The sequence below is a fragment of the Pogona vitticeps genome, chromosome 1, assembly GCF_051106095.1.
Source record: "Pogona vitticeps strain Pit_001003342236 chromosome 1, PviZW2.1, whole genome shotgun sequence".
Taxonomy (NCBI): domain Eukaryota; kingdom Metazoa; phylum Chordata; class Lepidosauria; order Squamata; family Agamidae; genus Pogona; species Pogona vitticeps.
The window spans coordinates 33,047,129-33,062,928 of NC_135783.1; the positions used below are offsets into that span (position 1 = coordinate 33,047,129).

General features: G+C 42.7%; 2 protein-coding genes across 8 annotated transcripts in view; one reads left to right on the forward strand and one right to left on the reverse strand.

The window, feature by feature from the left end:
- GPATCH2 (G-patch domain containing 2) overlaps positions 1-9,592 on the reverse strand; it is a 132,842-nt gene extending 123,250 nt beyond the window's left edge. For 2 of the 4 annotated variants that reach the window (XM_072990356.2, XM_020805397.3), the window contains exon 1: positions 9,151-9,350. In XM_072990356.2, the coding sequence (XP_072846457.2) occupies positions 9,151-9,206 (56 nt within the window). In that variant the 5' untranslated portion in view covers positions 9,207-9,350. Of the gene's footprint in view, positions 1-8,973; positions 9,112-9,150; positions 9,351-9,506 lie in introns of those variants that run through there. The other 2 variants (XM_020805398.3, XM_020805401.3) reach the window with 2 other exon arrangements.
- Positions 9,522-15,800, forward strand: part of SPATA17 (spermatogenesis associated 17) — a 131,299-nt gene continuing 125,020 nt past the window's right edge. Inside the window, exons 1-2 of one of the 4 annotated variants that reach the window (XM_020805403.3) lie at positions 9,522-9,733; positions 15,163-15,252. In XM_020805403.3, the coding sequence (XP_020661062.2) occupies positions 9,666-9,733; positions 15,163-15,252 (158 nt within the window). In that variant the 5' untranslated portion in view covers positions 9,522-9,665. Of the gene's footprint in view, positions 9,827-15,162; positions 15,253-15,800 lie in introns of all 4 variants that reach the window. The other 3 variants (XM_020805404.3, XM_072990385.2, XM_072990383.2) reach the window with 3 other exon arrangements.

Consider the following 15,800-nt stretch of genomic DNA (forward strand, 5'->3'; position numbering starts at 1 on the left):
GCACTATTTTATTGCTATCTGCTGTACTTGTATCTATATATTGTACATATAGACTCTGCAGTTTCAGAATCCCAAATAAAACCCATCTCACTACAGCAGGCTTCAAGCTGAAGAATGTCACCCTCCAAACACCCACAGAGAGCAGTGGGCTCATGGGAATATGACACAAAGGCACAAACCACCTCTCATGTTTTTCAAAATGTATGAGAGAACTAGGACTTCTGTCTTCTCATGATTTGGTTTAGTATGCTTAAATGCAAAAAGGAAGAGTGAAGCAAGAAGCTCCAAGAAGTCATTATAACAGCACCTGTGGACTGTAAGACAAAAGAGTTGCAGACTTTGCTTCTAGGTGATACCATGATACAATTAGAGAACAATTATATATTGCAGCATTAATCAGTATATATGGCTACTTGTTCTGAACATATATATGAGCATGTTGTTGGTGATAGATGAGCAAATGGTTGTGGGCTCCTTACATGATGTCTCTGTCCCTTTACAATGAATATTTATAAAATACTAAGGCTTTACATGCTGCCAGCACATCACCTTACTCAGAAGCCAAGTAGAAGCATTTATTTCCACTCACAGCTTCAAAAATCAGCCTAAAGAGAAGCCTCACACAAAGCCCTTCCATTTAGAGCAGTGTTTCCCAATCTGGGGTGTGTGAAATGTTTTCTGGGGATTGTGGGTCACCTTGTATGTGTTGTAGACCTTGTTAAAATAATTTCTTCCTTGACCTTTCAGAGTGGATATTAGTTAGTGCATATGTTTATGTATAGAAACAGGTCCTTCAAGGGAAAAGGATACCTCTGTTTTCTGAGATTACTTTTCCTCTTTAAAAAACCTTTTTATGCAAATGTGGCAGGGGGTAGCAGGTTACTTGGGGATCACCACTCCAAAAAGACGGAACCACTGCTTTAGAATCTACAAACCCATGGCTACAACTGTGACAAACCCAGACCTACTGGGATCTATCACACAGTTACTAAGCTGCCACCAACCATTCCCTATAATAAGTCACACAGACCAGGGATGGATTTTTAAACAATAAAAGAATAAGGTTTATTTTAAATACAAACAGGGTAAATAAAACAATCAGGTGAATAAAATAAAGTAACGTGGCTTATTCTCACACACACAAGCATACAGTTTGGTTCACCTAGAACCTTTAACTTAAAGCACAGACCCTGAACCCATCAGTTCTGGCTAACCCACAGACCCCTGAACCTTTCAGGCTGGTACTCTGACACACAGTAGTACCCTGTCAGACACCCAGACTCCCACAACAGCTTCTTCTTCCCCAGCTGCTGCTTCGTCCCAACCCAGTGTCTCACAGTCTGTCTCAGCATCCCCCTTCACCACACAGGCATCACATATTTATACAGTACAGCCCCTCCTCCTGATGTCCCGCCTTCCACTCCCCATAGGATGGAACTTTCCCTCCAAACCCATGACAGACAGGTAACATCAGTGCTGTTATGTAACACCTCCCCTCTTTATAAGTTGTTTTGTAGGGGGAAAGCTAACGTGCTTTTCACCAAAAAAACAACCTGTATAAAATACACAACAACAGTTATACATACCATATAATACTTACTCTAAGTTAACCATAGCAATTAGGCATTTTAAACATTTACCATATACATTACATCAATTTACCTTTATTCATACAAACCAATTCAAAAACAGGTACATTTTACTTTTTGTTTTCATTATATACATATAGTCCATGTTCTTTCGCCGTCTTCAGTCTTCAGGTCTTCTTGATAAGGCGTCAGCAACACAGTTCACTGACCCTCTGACCACCTTCACTTCAAAGTCATAGTCCTGTAGGTTTAAAGCCCACCTCATAAGTTTGCTATTGTGGGTTTTCATTGTCTTTAACCATTGCAATGGTGAATGGTCAGTACACAGAACAAAATGTCTTCCCCAGATGTAAGGCTTGGCCTTCTGGATCGCGTAGACTATGGCCAAACACTCCTTCTCCACGGTTGCCAAATGTCTCTCACCTTTTTGAAGTTTCCTACTCAGGTAGGACACTGGATGCTGGTCACCATTCTCATCCTCCTGGCACAGAACTGCTCCTACCCCGCTGTTAGACGCATCGGTGTAGATGATGAACTCCCGGTCGAAGTCTGGAGCACGCAGGACAGGATAGTTGATTAACGCCTCCTTCAACCTCTGGAACGCCGCCTCACAGTCGCTGGTCCACGGGATGCGGTCATCAGCCTTCTTCCTCGTCAGATCGGTCAGCGGAGCCGCAATCTCGCTAAACCTCGGGATGAACTTTCTGTAGTAGCCCACCAACCCAAGAAATGATTTGACTTTTTTCTTGGTGTTGGGTCTAGGCCAATCACGAACAGCTTCTATTTTGGCCTTCAGGGGTTTTATCATTCCTCCCCCTACCATGTGACCCAAGTATTTTATTTCTGGGCTACCCAGCTGACACTTGCTGGCCTTTACTGTTAGCCCTGCTGCACTTAACCTCTGCAGCACTAACTCCAGGTGTATCAGGTGATCTTCCCAGGTATTACTGAAGATCCCTATGTCGTCAATGTAGGCCACTGTAAAGTCACTGAGCCCTACCAAGGTCTGGTCCATCAGCCTTTGGAATGTGGCTGGTGCATTTCTGAGACCAAAGCTCAGGACTCGAAACTCATAGAGACCAAAAGGGCTGCAAAAGGCAGTTTTTTCTTGATCCCTGGGATCAATTCTTAATTGCCAATATCCCTTTACCAGGTCCAATGATGAGATGAACCGACAACCCCCTATGGTTTCAATCAGGTTGTCTAGCCTGGGCATTGGGTAGGCATCAGGAGTGGTTACACGGTTTAATTTCCTGTAATCAACACAAAACCTAATGCTCCCATCAGGCTTGTCCACAAGGACTATTGGAGAGGACCAAGGACTAGAAGAGGGGACGATTATGTTCTCCCTCAGCATCTCGTCCAGCTCCTTCCGCACCTTGTCCCTATAGGGTCCCGTTACTCGGTATGGGGATACTGCCTGCGGGGGTGCATCCCCTGTGTGGATCCGATGCATCACTCCCTTCACTATCCCCGGCTTGTTGGAAAACACCTGTTGATATTTTCTAAGCAGCGTTTTTAGTTCTTGCTGCTGGTCTTGGGTGAGTGCAGGACTGATCTTTACCTCCTCTGGGTTGTATTTTACTTCCCCTCTACCCTCCCAGAAGGGTAATTCCGCTTCCTCACTCTCAGCTGCTTTTATCGCGAATAAAACCCTCTGTTCCCCTCTGTAGTAGGGTTTTAGGGCATTCACATGAACCACCCTCCTTGCTTGGTTCTCCTCCTGCTCTATTAGGTAGTTCAGGTCTGACATCTTGGAAATGACCCTATATGGTCCTGCCCATTTGAGCTGCAGTTTATTCTCTCTGCAGGGCCTAAGCCAGAGCACTTCCTCCCCTGGGTCAAAGTGCCTCTCTCTAGCTTTGCGGTCATACCATGTTTTCTGTTTGACCTTCTGCGCTTGCAGGTTTTCTGCTGCCAGCTCTAGATTTCGCTTTAGGTCATTCATTAAGGTGTCTATGTATGTCACAACCTCTTGTGGGTCATCCTGGGTGACCTGCTCCCAAATTTGTTTGATCAAATCAAGGGGCCCTTTCACCCCTAAGTGTGCAGCAAACATGTCAGAGTGACCTCTTTTTAAAATCATGGGGCGATACTTTTCAGGTACCACCAGCTGACTTCTGATCCCATCTCCCCCTTTTGAGATATTCCTCAGGGTTTCTCTATATAAAATCCCCTTTTCCTCCAGAAATCTCACTGGGGTTTCAGGTGTTAGCTGGGCGTCAGTCACCTGTTCAAAACACTTTTGGAGAGTGGCGTCTGCCTTCTGCTCCTGTCCAAATCTGCTGTCTGTGGTTAAGGTTTCCACCACAGCTTCTGAACTCCCCTCTGCTTCCGTCTCTGGCTCATCATTACCCCCCTGAACTGTCCCCGTGGTGGCTTGTGAGCGTGTAATCACTAGCACCCGTTTCACATGTTCAGCCAGGTCATTTCCCACGAGCACGGCTGCTGGCAGAGTCGATGAAATCGCTATCCGCCAATCTCCCCTCCAGCCTTGAAAGTTGACAGGTACCTCTGCTACTGGCAGAGAGATTATCTGCCCCTCAATCCCTGCCACCTTCATGCTCTCATTTGGGATTATAAACTCCCTAGGGATGATATCTGGATGGCATAGGGTTACTTGGGAACAAGTGTCCCGCAGCCCCCTATACTGACGGTCAAGTATTCCTACGTCCACCCCTGCTGTCTCAAACAACTGAGAATCTGTTTTTATCAGCAAGCAGCGCTTTACCTCCAGAAGAGGACCATTTTCCTCAGCCTGATCAGCAGAGGCAGCTGTCCCAGACTGAGTAGCCATGGCAACAGGCTCCCTCTGTGACACTGAGCCTTGCTCTTTCTGGACACAGAACACAGCTTTTGGCTTGGTCCCACTAGACTCCTGAGGCACCATTCCTTTTAGCTGCTTTAATTTCTGACACTCTGAGATTAGATGACCCTTTCCCTGACAGAAATAACATTTTCTAGTGTATTTTGATTCTCTCTCATCTTGTTTTGGTTTTCCCTCCAAAATCTGAGGTCTTGGTTTCATGTCTGAGGGCTTCCCTTCACCATGGGCCCCTCCCCCTTGCTGGCTTTTCCCTGGTCCCTGAGAGTACTTGCTGTAGGTTTCTTTGGGTTTACCTACAGATTTCCCCTCACCCAAGGGCTTTCTTATTTGAGAAATAAAATCTGCGATCTCTGCGGCTGCTGCCACAGATTTCGGTTTCCTTTCCCTCACCTGGAATTTCAATTCCCCCTGCAGGACTGAATAGAACTGTTCCAGGGCTATCAAGTCTTTAAGCTGCTCATAGGTCTCTATTCCCTCCTGCGACAGCCATTTCTCAAGCAGCCTCACCAATTGGGCCCCCACTTGGGTAAAAGTCTGTTCTGGCTTCTTGGTGAGGGACCTGAACCTTTGTCTCAGCTGCTCTGCATTTATCCCATGTCTTGCAAACACCAGTTTTTTAAACTCTGCGAAATCTTTCATCCGTTCCTCAGGCATCTCGGCATAAACCTCAGCCAGGCTACCACTGATTAAAGACCGCATGATGGTCATCTTCTCAGTTTCCCTCACTGAGAAGTCCACAAACGCTCTTTCCACTAAGGAAAAGAACACCTCAGGACAATCTCCCTTGTGGTACACAGGGAATTTCTTCAGGTCAGCCTTAGACAATTGGCCTCCCTCAGAATCCCTATTATTATTATTGTTCTGGTTCAACAGTTCCAGTTTTCTTAATTCAAACGCCATTCTCTCTCTCTCCATTCTTTCTTCAAATTGCCGCTGTTTCTCTCTTTCCTCCCTTCTTTCTCTCTCTAATCTTTCCTCCATTTCCCTCACCCTCAGTTCATGCTGTTGGGCTAGGAGTATTTTCCTGAGTTCTGGGTCCTGCTCTCCTGTGCTGTCACCTTGCACTGAGCCAAATTCATCCTCAGAACCTTGGTCAATCTGGGGGTCTTTCACTTCACTCATGTCTGCTACTTGGCTTCGAGTCAAGGGCATAACCCCCCCTCAGAACAGGCTGCTTTAAAAAGTCAAGCCTCAGAATAAAACGACCACTTTTTTTCCTTTTTGCCTCAGAACCAGCTCTCCCTAGAGATTGCTGCTGTTCTTCAGCACTAAATTTGCAACAGTATCGAGTCAGAGCCTACCCCCCTCTGCTGGGCCTCTCAGCTGGCAAGCTAGCTCACTGTTGCTACGCAGTTTTGCCTCAGCGTTTTCCCGCCAAAACTAGGCTGCCTCAGAGCACCTTAATCTAAGTCTCCCCAGTTGGCACGTTCTTCTACTAGTGCACCTCCCCGTGAGGTACACCTAGAAGATTACCTACGCGCCTCAGACTGTCCCTGACTAGACCCCCCTTGCTCTGGGCACACTTGCCAAGGCTTTGCTGGACCGCTGGACAACTGGACCAGTCGTATCCCACACGCTGGACACCAATCAATGTGACAAACCCAGACCTACTGGGATCTATCACACAGTTACTAAGCTGCCACCAACCATTCCCTATAATAAGTCACACAGACCAGGGATGGATTTTTAAACAATAAAAGAATAAGGTTTATTTTAAATACAAACAGGGTAAATAAAACAATCAGGTGAATAAAATAAAGTAACGTGGCTTATTCTCACACACACAAGCATACAGTTTGGTTCACCTAGAACCTTTAACTTAAAGCACAGACCCTGAACCCATCAGTTCTGGCTAACCCACAGACCCCTGAACCTTTCAGGCTGGTACTCTGACACACAGTAGTACCCTGTCAGACACCCAGACTCCCACAACAGCTTCTTCTTCCCCAGCTGCTGCTTCGTCCCAACCCAGTGTCTCACAGTCTGTCTCAGCATCCCCCTTCACCACACAGGCATCACATATTTATACAGTACAGCCCCTCCTCCTGATGTCCCGCCTTCCACTCCCCATAGGATGGAACTTTCCCTCCAAACCCATGACAGACAGGTAACATCAGTGCTGTTATGTAACAACAACCACAGCAGAACCTGTAACCCTGTAGTCATTTTGGACTTTATATAGCTAGTGTGATATGCTTTCATGGAATATGGGCTTTGGAAACAGTATTTTCAGCATAATGCATTTTGCAATTACAACTGTGTTCTTGTGCAATTGCAGTTTTGGTCATGACTGAGAGAAGTATACTTCATGTTTCTCTTGTTCTTCTCCCACTGGAGATTAGACATCATTAGGGCTATCTTTTCTTTGGATACAACAGTTCTAAACAATGATACTGTGCTGCACCTAAGCAAAGCTGAGGTTCTTCAGCCAGTAAATTCTTCTTCCTGTGCTGTTTGTCACAATTATTTTGGTTTAGATAATCAGATGCAAGAATCCGTAGTTTATGTTTGTCATTAGGTGACTAAAGTATTGTACCTTCCTACTTTTTTTATGTTTGATAATTTCTTTGCCCCCTATGCATTTGCTCTTGTATTTCCTTTTGATCACCCTCTCAATCCAAGAAACTCTTAGTATTATGCAAAAGAAGGCACATTTAAAATAGTTCTTACTTATTAAGATCCAGAGCCACATTGGCCCTCTGAGGCTGTCTGTGCACCCTTTAGATGCACCTCCAGCAAAAAGATTTTCTGGGGAAAAACGTTATTCAGGAGCAATGGTTTTGGAATTTAAAAAATGTACTCCCTTGCTCCAAGTGAACTGGAAGTGAACATCCAACAACATTCAGTTAAAACTTTGCATCAGTTTTCCTTTGGGTAGTGCAACCCCAGAGGCTTCTGATTCTCTGAAGTTGTCATATTTACTACACATTGGATATAGCTGATATTCTCTCCATTGGCAATTACATCGTTATCTAAACTGGCAAATGTTTCTCTAAAAATGTTTGAGTACAAAAAAAGCAGTTCTAGCTCTTCAGGATTAGGACCATCCCATTTTAGTTACCTACAATGTGCCTGCAACATGATCAAATTGTATGGCACATATGTGACCTTGGTCATGGTATTAATTTCTTCCTTCCCAGTACCATAATGTTTCAGCAATCCAAAAATGCTTTCCGATTCTGGAAAATAAGAAACAAAGGTGTTTTTTTTCTCAACACTCAGGCTGTCTGAAATATGCCCCTGTTGTCCATGGCTGTGGCCTCAATACATACAGCTTTATGAAATGGAAGTACTTCTACTTCCTATTCTGATGGTAGCTTTATTCCATTCCATGCTGAATGTCAGCTTCACATTCTGCAGCTCATTAGACCCTTCTCATGCTTTGTTCATTTCTGCCTCTACAACCTTACGCTATAATTCTTCTCACTGGTTGGTTCCACTTACCACAGCTGACATGAAAGGTAGATTGCTCCCATTTTACATATTCTTGCTAACTGCTGTAAACAATTTGCTGATGTGCCATGAATTCCTGCGTTGTTGGGGGGAGGGGTTGTAACACTTTTCTATTATATGTTTTTATATGATTTTAATATAGTGTTTTTTTCAGTTTTGTGCCTTTGAAGACATTCCATCAAAAACCCAACTAAATAAAATACAAGAACCACCATCCATACTTATTCCTGTGCAGGGGGTGTATTTTAACATATTACTCAGCTGTCAGATCTACAATATTTGATCTATTTCCACAATAAATGCACACTTAATCCCACCAAAGCTTTTTTTAAACATGCACCAATTTGAGTACACCTGCCTTCTTTCAATAAAAAAGGTCAGTCCCACCTATATGTTATAAGTACACAACCAAAAAACAGTATCAAGGCAGAAAGAAGTTAACAGTTCCACTTGTTGCTACTCATGATCTCACCAATTCACAACAAATTAAATAAGAATTATTTTGAGGATTTCTCATGCAACATGGGATAGGTATTGCATTTTATCAATGTAACCTTATATTTATAAGGGGTGCTTTGAATTTCCCAGAAACAATCCAATCTGCAATTGTAATTCAGCCTATAATAACAACTGTGTCCACCTACGTATTCATTCAAAAGGCACTCCATAGTTACTTACAGCCTTTCCTATTAGGAAAACCGGGTGCAAGGGAGAGCAAACCTACTTTAATAGTTGTGCAGATAGCGACATGTCAAACGGCTGGCATTCAACCATCCTACCAAGTGTTTGCTTTCCACTTGTGGAACGTTTTTCTTGGTGTGTTTTTTTTAATGCATTCTACTTTAAGAACACGAGATGCATGCCACTGCGTCTTAACTACTCCATTAAAAAAATAAAAATAAGGGCCTTACTCCCTTTTCAGGTATGAGGAACCGATCTGTAGTACGGCTGCTGTGGGAAAAATTTAGGCTCCTGGGGGGGGGACAGTTTAGATGTAGACATATTAACAGGTAAGACATGTGATAGCATCATCCATTAATTAATTTCTTAAAAGAGGAGTTGCTCTGGGGCACAAGCCCAACAGTGACCCCTGGGCCATCTTACCCACGAGGCCGCCTGCCCTTTGAGCTTTAAAAGGTCTTCCCACCAGAAGACCTGAGAAGAAGCCCCCACGCCTGCTCTCCACCTTTCCCTTCTTTTTTTAGGGCCAAGCCTCCTCCTGCCCTCCTGCTCGCACCTTCCTCTTCCTCTTCCCCCCCCCCCTCCGCCCTTTCCCCTCACCAGCTCTTCCTGGCGGCCGGAGGTCTGCTCGGGTTGGGCTCAGCCCCCCGGAACATGTACCCGGCGCCCGCCGTCGGCCGCTCCCTGGGGAGGCGGGTGCCGCTTTGCAGAAACTCGGGGAGGCTGAAAACTCTAGCGGGCCACTTGCGGGCTCTTCGGCGGCGGCAGCAGCAGCAGCAAGAGCGCCTCTCTCACTCCTCCCCCATGGCGGTATCCCGGAAGCAGCCGCGGCGCTGGAAGGAAACCGGGCCCAACCATTCCTCCTTTCCTCGTGGGGCTGGGACGCCGCGAAGGCCTCGGCGGATTATATTCTCCCCCACCTCAGCCCTTGACTTGAATTCGTTCTTCTGGCTTACCTCTCCCTCCTTTTCTTCCGCCCTGAGAGAGAGAGAAAAACAACCGCCCTAACTCTCCCTCCACCACCACCCCCGCAAGTGCTGGCTCATGTGGTACACCCGGTTGTCACGGCGACAGCGTGTACACCATCAAAGGGCGCCGGCTGGGAATAAGGGAACATGGCCACTTTAGCCAGACTGCAAGAGAGGCTCCTAGGCTTCAAGGAGGAGTATTTCCTTAGGAACAGGTAACGGAGCCCTCAGGTCACTACGCTTTCTGAGGAGCCTGGACCTTCCTCAGAGCAACCACTGTTCCCATTGACGGGATTCCCCGATTTGGGGTAAATTTCGGTCTTGATTTTAGCCGACGACTGTTCCGTACCTTGGCGAGGGGAAAGAGTCGCCATGTCAACATGAACAAGTTATGAGGAGGAACACACACGAGACGAACGGGGGCAACATCCCCCTTCTGGCCTGGGCGAGGGAGTTGTTGCATGCCGTCAAGTCGTCTCCAATTTGTGGCGACCGTATAAATCAGACCTCTCCAAAATGTCCTGTCCTCAAGGGCCCTGCTCTGCTCTTTCAAACTTAAGCCCGTGGCTTCTTTTAGGGACTTCCTCCATATTTGGTCTCGGTCTTTTCCAGCTGCCTTCAATCTTCCTCACCATTATTGTCTTTTCCGGAGAGTCTTGCTTTCCTATGAAAATATGACAGCATCAGTTTCATCATTTTTGCCTCCCGAGTTCAGGCTTGATTTGATCAGAGACCCACTTGTCCATCTTTCTAGCAGTCCAGAGTATTTGCAAAGCTCCTCCAGCATTTCAAATGAACCAGTTTTCTTCCGGTCAGCTTTCTTTACTGACCAGCTTTAACACCCCATACATGGTGATGAAGAATACAAGAGTGTGCATGATTTTGGTCTCTAGTGACACATTCTTATACAGTACAGTACTTGGTGATCATCTCTAATTCCTTCATTATTGCCCTTCTGAGTCTCAGTCTCTTCTGATTTCTTGGCTGTAGTCTCCCTTTTGAATTGATGATTAAACCAAGGTATACAAAATTTTTCACTATTTCAGTTTCTTCATTGTCAACCTTAAAGTTGTATAGTTTTTCTGTAGTCACGATTTTGGCCATCCTAATGTTCAACTGCAGTCCTCTTTGGAAATTTCTTCTTTCACTTTTATTAAGATTATTTTTAATTTGTTGTTGCTTACTGCCATTAAGAGGGTGTCATCTGCATATCAATTACTGGTGTTTCTTCCATCAGTTTTCACTCTATCTGAATCTAGTCTGGCTTTCTGTAGGATATGTTCTGTGTACAAGCTGAACAGATAAGGAGATAAAATGCATCCTTGTCTGGCCCTTTTGCCTATTGAAAACATTCTATCTCTTCATATTCTTTCTGTCTTAACGATAGCTTCTCATTTACAGTACTCTGTTATCCTTTTATCTCTTCTATATGGGTCTTCAGTATACTGTTTCTTCTGGTGTACTTTCTTCTGGTGTACTTTTCTGTTAGTCATTCAGCATTCCTAATGCAGGTTTAAATGTCTCTTTTGAGTTCTTGGAATTTCTGAAGAGGCCTTTTTTGTTTGCTTCCCTAGTTATTGTAATAGTTCTCTTGGTCTCTATGTGATAGTAGCTGGTTAAACTGTATTCAAGGTTCTAATCCTATTTCTGGCACTTTTAACTTTTGCTTCTTACATGTCATTTACAATTTTAAATATTTCTTCTGTCATCCGATTTGATTTTTCTTTTCACTACAGGCATTGTTTTTTCACATTCTTCTCTAATACTGTAATACGTACCTCCAGTTTCTATTCACAGTCCTTCTGGTTCATGGGCGGTTCTGTTTAGTAATGCAAACCTATTCCTTATGCGGAGTTTAAATTTATTCGAAATATTGTTTAAATTATATTGTGGCACTGCAAGTCTTTTAGTGTTGTTTTTCAGCTTTAGTCTAACATTGGATACTAACAGTTTCTGATCAGTAACACAGTCCCCTCCTTATCTTGTTTTGGCCGAGAGAATACAGCTTCTCCATTTTCTGTTTCCAATTATGTAGTCTATTTGATTTCTATAGTGACCATCTGGTGATGTTCAGATCTCTTTGGTTGCTTGAAGCCAATGTTCCTTCTAAGCTGTGCAGCTGCACAGTTGTGCAATGCTGTGTCAGGCATGCATGGTCCTGTGTCAGGTGTGCAGACCCATAGTCAGTGTTTCTACCCCTTTGGTTTTGGCTGGAGCTGCTTGCATGGAGGGTGGAGCCCTGCCCATGGAGGGCAGAACCCCATCTAGCAGGGCCAAAACTTAGAACATGGCTTGAACACATATTTGCAATATACAGATTGTTGGTTTTGCATAATCTAGGAGTCATTCTGGTGCATTTCTGTCTCCTAGGCCAAATTTCCCAACAACATTTGGTCTTGCCCTTTTACTTCCTCTTTTACTCTAGTCATAAGAATGGTATCAGAAGCATTTAATTCAGTCTCCAATTAGTTGCAGTCTGTATAGCTGGCTGTGAAGACAGAGGTTAGAAGTTTCATTCTCCACCATTCCTCCTGTGATTAGAGCTAGCCTGTGTCACTTTGGGCAAGCTATGGTACCTCCCGCAAGAAGTGAATGGTAAATCTGTGTGTCTTCTACCTGGAAAACTCTAAAAATCATCGCCATAGGTCAGAATTGACTTGATGGCACATGATGATGATGATTACTCTGTACGGAATTAGACAAATGATAAATTGTTTTAATTTGTTTTGCTTAGATAAGCTAGATACAGACCAGGGCTTATGATATGAGCTTGCTTGGATAAATCCTAATTAAAGCTACATACATTTCTTGGACTGGCCGTAATGATAAACTATGATTAGTTGAAAAGGTTTCCAGCTTGCTCCCCAGAGACATGAGAGAAAGTGGAAAGAGTCTAAATTATGATTTACCTTCATACATGGATCAGACAATTGTGAGAGAAGTAGATGTTAAGTAATTCAAAAGGAGAGAGAAAAATATTCAGCTCAGAGGCAGCAGAAAATGAGGCATACCGTAAATACACCTTACAGAAGAGCCAGAATTGTACTGGATATCCGTATGCATTAAAAGGAGTCAAAGAACTTGCAACATGCTTTTTGCATCTCTGTTCATGTGCCTCATGACCACATTCCTGGTGTTTTGTCACCAACCTGCAGTTAGTTATGGAAACTTCCATCATTCCTCCAGCAATTGTGTACATTGTCACTGCAGAAGAGAGCAGTGATAAATGAGGCAGCCCAAACAAAAAATTATAACTTTGAAACTGGTCTTTGGATCAGTACCAAAAACTGGACATGAAATTTCTATTTCAAAATACTGAAATACTGGACAACTCCAGCAATCATTACGTCAGACTGCACAGGGAAGCCATTGAAATCCACAAGCACAAGCACAGTTTCAACAAAAAAGAGGAAAGTATGAAGCTCAACAAAACTTGGCTCCCAGCTATCAAACATACTACGTGCAAAAGGTCAACAAACTCTACCCACCCACAAGGACAGGGGATCACTACACACAAAAGACCAGCTAACCACAGGAACAGATAATCTCTTCCCCTTAGCACAACAATACACCCACAACAATACACACTAATCACCCATCTACAGGAAAAGACGAAAACCTATCTCACAGCCATAAATACTGCACTCCCAAGCCAACTACACCAGAGTACAGGTTGCTGTACTCTCAAGATGCCGGCCACAGAGACTGGTGAAACGTCAGGAAGAACAACCTTCAGAACATGGCCAAAGAGCCCGAAAAACCCAGAACAACCAAAAAATTATAACTTTAAAACTGGTCTTTGGATCAATACCAATTTTGTCACAAGTGCAGCAGACAGTCTCCTCTTGCTCTGTGCCAAATTTCAAAGTTTGGGCAAAAGGTTTTCAAATTGCTTTTAAAAGTAAAACTGTTCCTCCTCCCATGCAGTAACAAGCAACCTTTAAATGCCCCCAGATTTAAAACAGATCAAATATATTGAAAAGACGAATCTTGCTTACCTTGAAAGAGAGTGGTTGGTCCCTACCTGTCTTTAAAAAAAAAAAATTAGAAGTAATGCAGGTTGCAGGGTCTGAAATACTGATCCTCAAAAGAAGGCTTTCCAAAAGGGAAGAGCAACCACTTTGTTATGAACAGAGCATGCATGGAACAGGTTTACCAGGGAGATTTTTGGAGGGCAATGAAAGGTTAAAGAAACAGTCAAAAGACAGGTTTTCTTTGTAGAATTTTAAAAAAAGAGGCTTCGCTTTATATAAAGGAGTAAAAGTACTCCAGCAAGGGACATTTTGTGATGTATCTCCAGAGAAATCAGGATACAGTTCTGTAAGGTATATTCAAGTATTTCTGCATTACTTTTGGAAGAAATTCAGACTGCAGGGGCTGAAATATTCAAAAAGTCCTTTCTGAAAGGGAAAATTAACCGCTTCATTATAAACCGAGTACAGGCTTACCAGAAAGAGCACTGCAAAGTAGGTACATTGTTGCAGCTTTGTGGCAGGGGAAAACTGCAGGGCAATGAAATCTGAGGGAGACAGAGTGAAAAGACAGGTTTTCTTTAAACAATCAAAAAACAAAACAGAATTGGTTTAAATAGAGGCCAAGGTCAAACAAGATACCTTTCTAGTCAAGAACAGATAAGTTCTGCTTGTTCTTAATGGCAGAACTTATCTGGGCCTTTGGTGTGCAACGTGCAACAAATATCTGCTTGACTTAGCTGTGTTTTTTACAGTATTTTTGAATAAAGTAAATTATACATTGGCTGAATTCCTATTGCTTAGCATAGTAAGTTGCAGCAGAATAGTCTCATTGATTTAGTGGGGATTTGGTGAGTGGATTTCTCTAAATTCCATTGATTCCATTGGGCATAGTCTGGTTGTCACTCACTTCAGTATAGTAATTTGCAGCTAGAGTAGACTGATTTAAATCAACAGAATTTACAGAGACCGTGACTTTCAAAATCTCCACTGATTCAGTCTGACTAGTATGACGTACTGTGCTAGCAATAGGATTTCAGACAGTGTCTTCTTTTTTTATTGCTTTCATAGCTGAAGAAAACTAAACTTGTTTGTCTTATTCTTCAAATTTTATGCTACAGTACTTGTAGAACTGAGACATGGACAATAGTCTTGTCCTTTCGAATGGTCACAAGAATGCACTAATGTACGTTATGATTTTGACACTGAAATCAATCAATCACTGAATCACTCACTCACTCAATCAATCAATCAATCAAGTGATTCCTAAATGATCAATGAGGAGCCATTCTGAAAGACATGGGGTGGCATCGTTTCAGACTTCCTCCTTTTACAAAACTGCACTCACCTTTCCAATAATTGTATGAATACATTCAGGTGAAATGTGATCCTACTCAAGAATTTTTAGGAAACATTAGAGGTTTTCCTTACTAGGTTGTTGTTAGATCTAACACTGCTCAAGGTTCTTATGTATTTATTTATTATGGTTCTTGAGATAAAAGTGAGATATAAATACTAAATGTTTTATTCAATTGTTGCAAGATGGCTTTATTTTGCCAGAACTAATAAAAGAGAATACATTTTTTAGAGAAAGTAATATGCTTCCTGTTCTTATCTTAAATGTAGCTGATCACACTGCAAAACCCATTTTATTTCTTTTCTTTTCTTTTCAGGTATGTAGATGAGTACAGAAAAACAGAATATGATGCAGCTGTAAAAATTCAGAGCTGGTTTAGAGGATGCAAAGTCCGAGCATATATCAGGTAACGAGGTTTATAACCAGATCATTGACATGATTACTTAGAAGTGAAAGCCCCATTTGAGAATTTGCGGAGTAAATAAATTTTTAAAAGTCTGTTCTGCAGACTCAGAAGCTGCTACAAATCCTAAGTTTCAATATGAACCTGTCCACGTTTAAATTTATGTTTTTCTGGTCATCTATTCCTGTTTACTATGGTTGTCATAAGCTGACACTGATGTAAAAGTGTTACGTTTTCACAGATTTCTTATTTTTTATATTATGTTCTCAATCTTTATGTTCTATGTAACATATTTACATTGTAAAAGGAACAATATTTAGCTGTTGTAAAGATCTAAATGCAATTGTCAAGTTTCAACTAGAGCAGATCCATTGACTCAGCATCTGAACAGTAAGGTGGTACTTAGATCACACAGATTTAGTTGGTCTATTCTAGTAGATAATAGCAATTGCTTTTAAGCCTTAGTATCCACTCCTTATGTTACAAGAAATCAATTCAAAATTGCCATTTTGAATTATATTGTCATTGTTGTTTTTATTTCATTATATTAC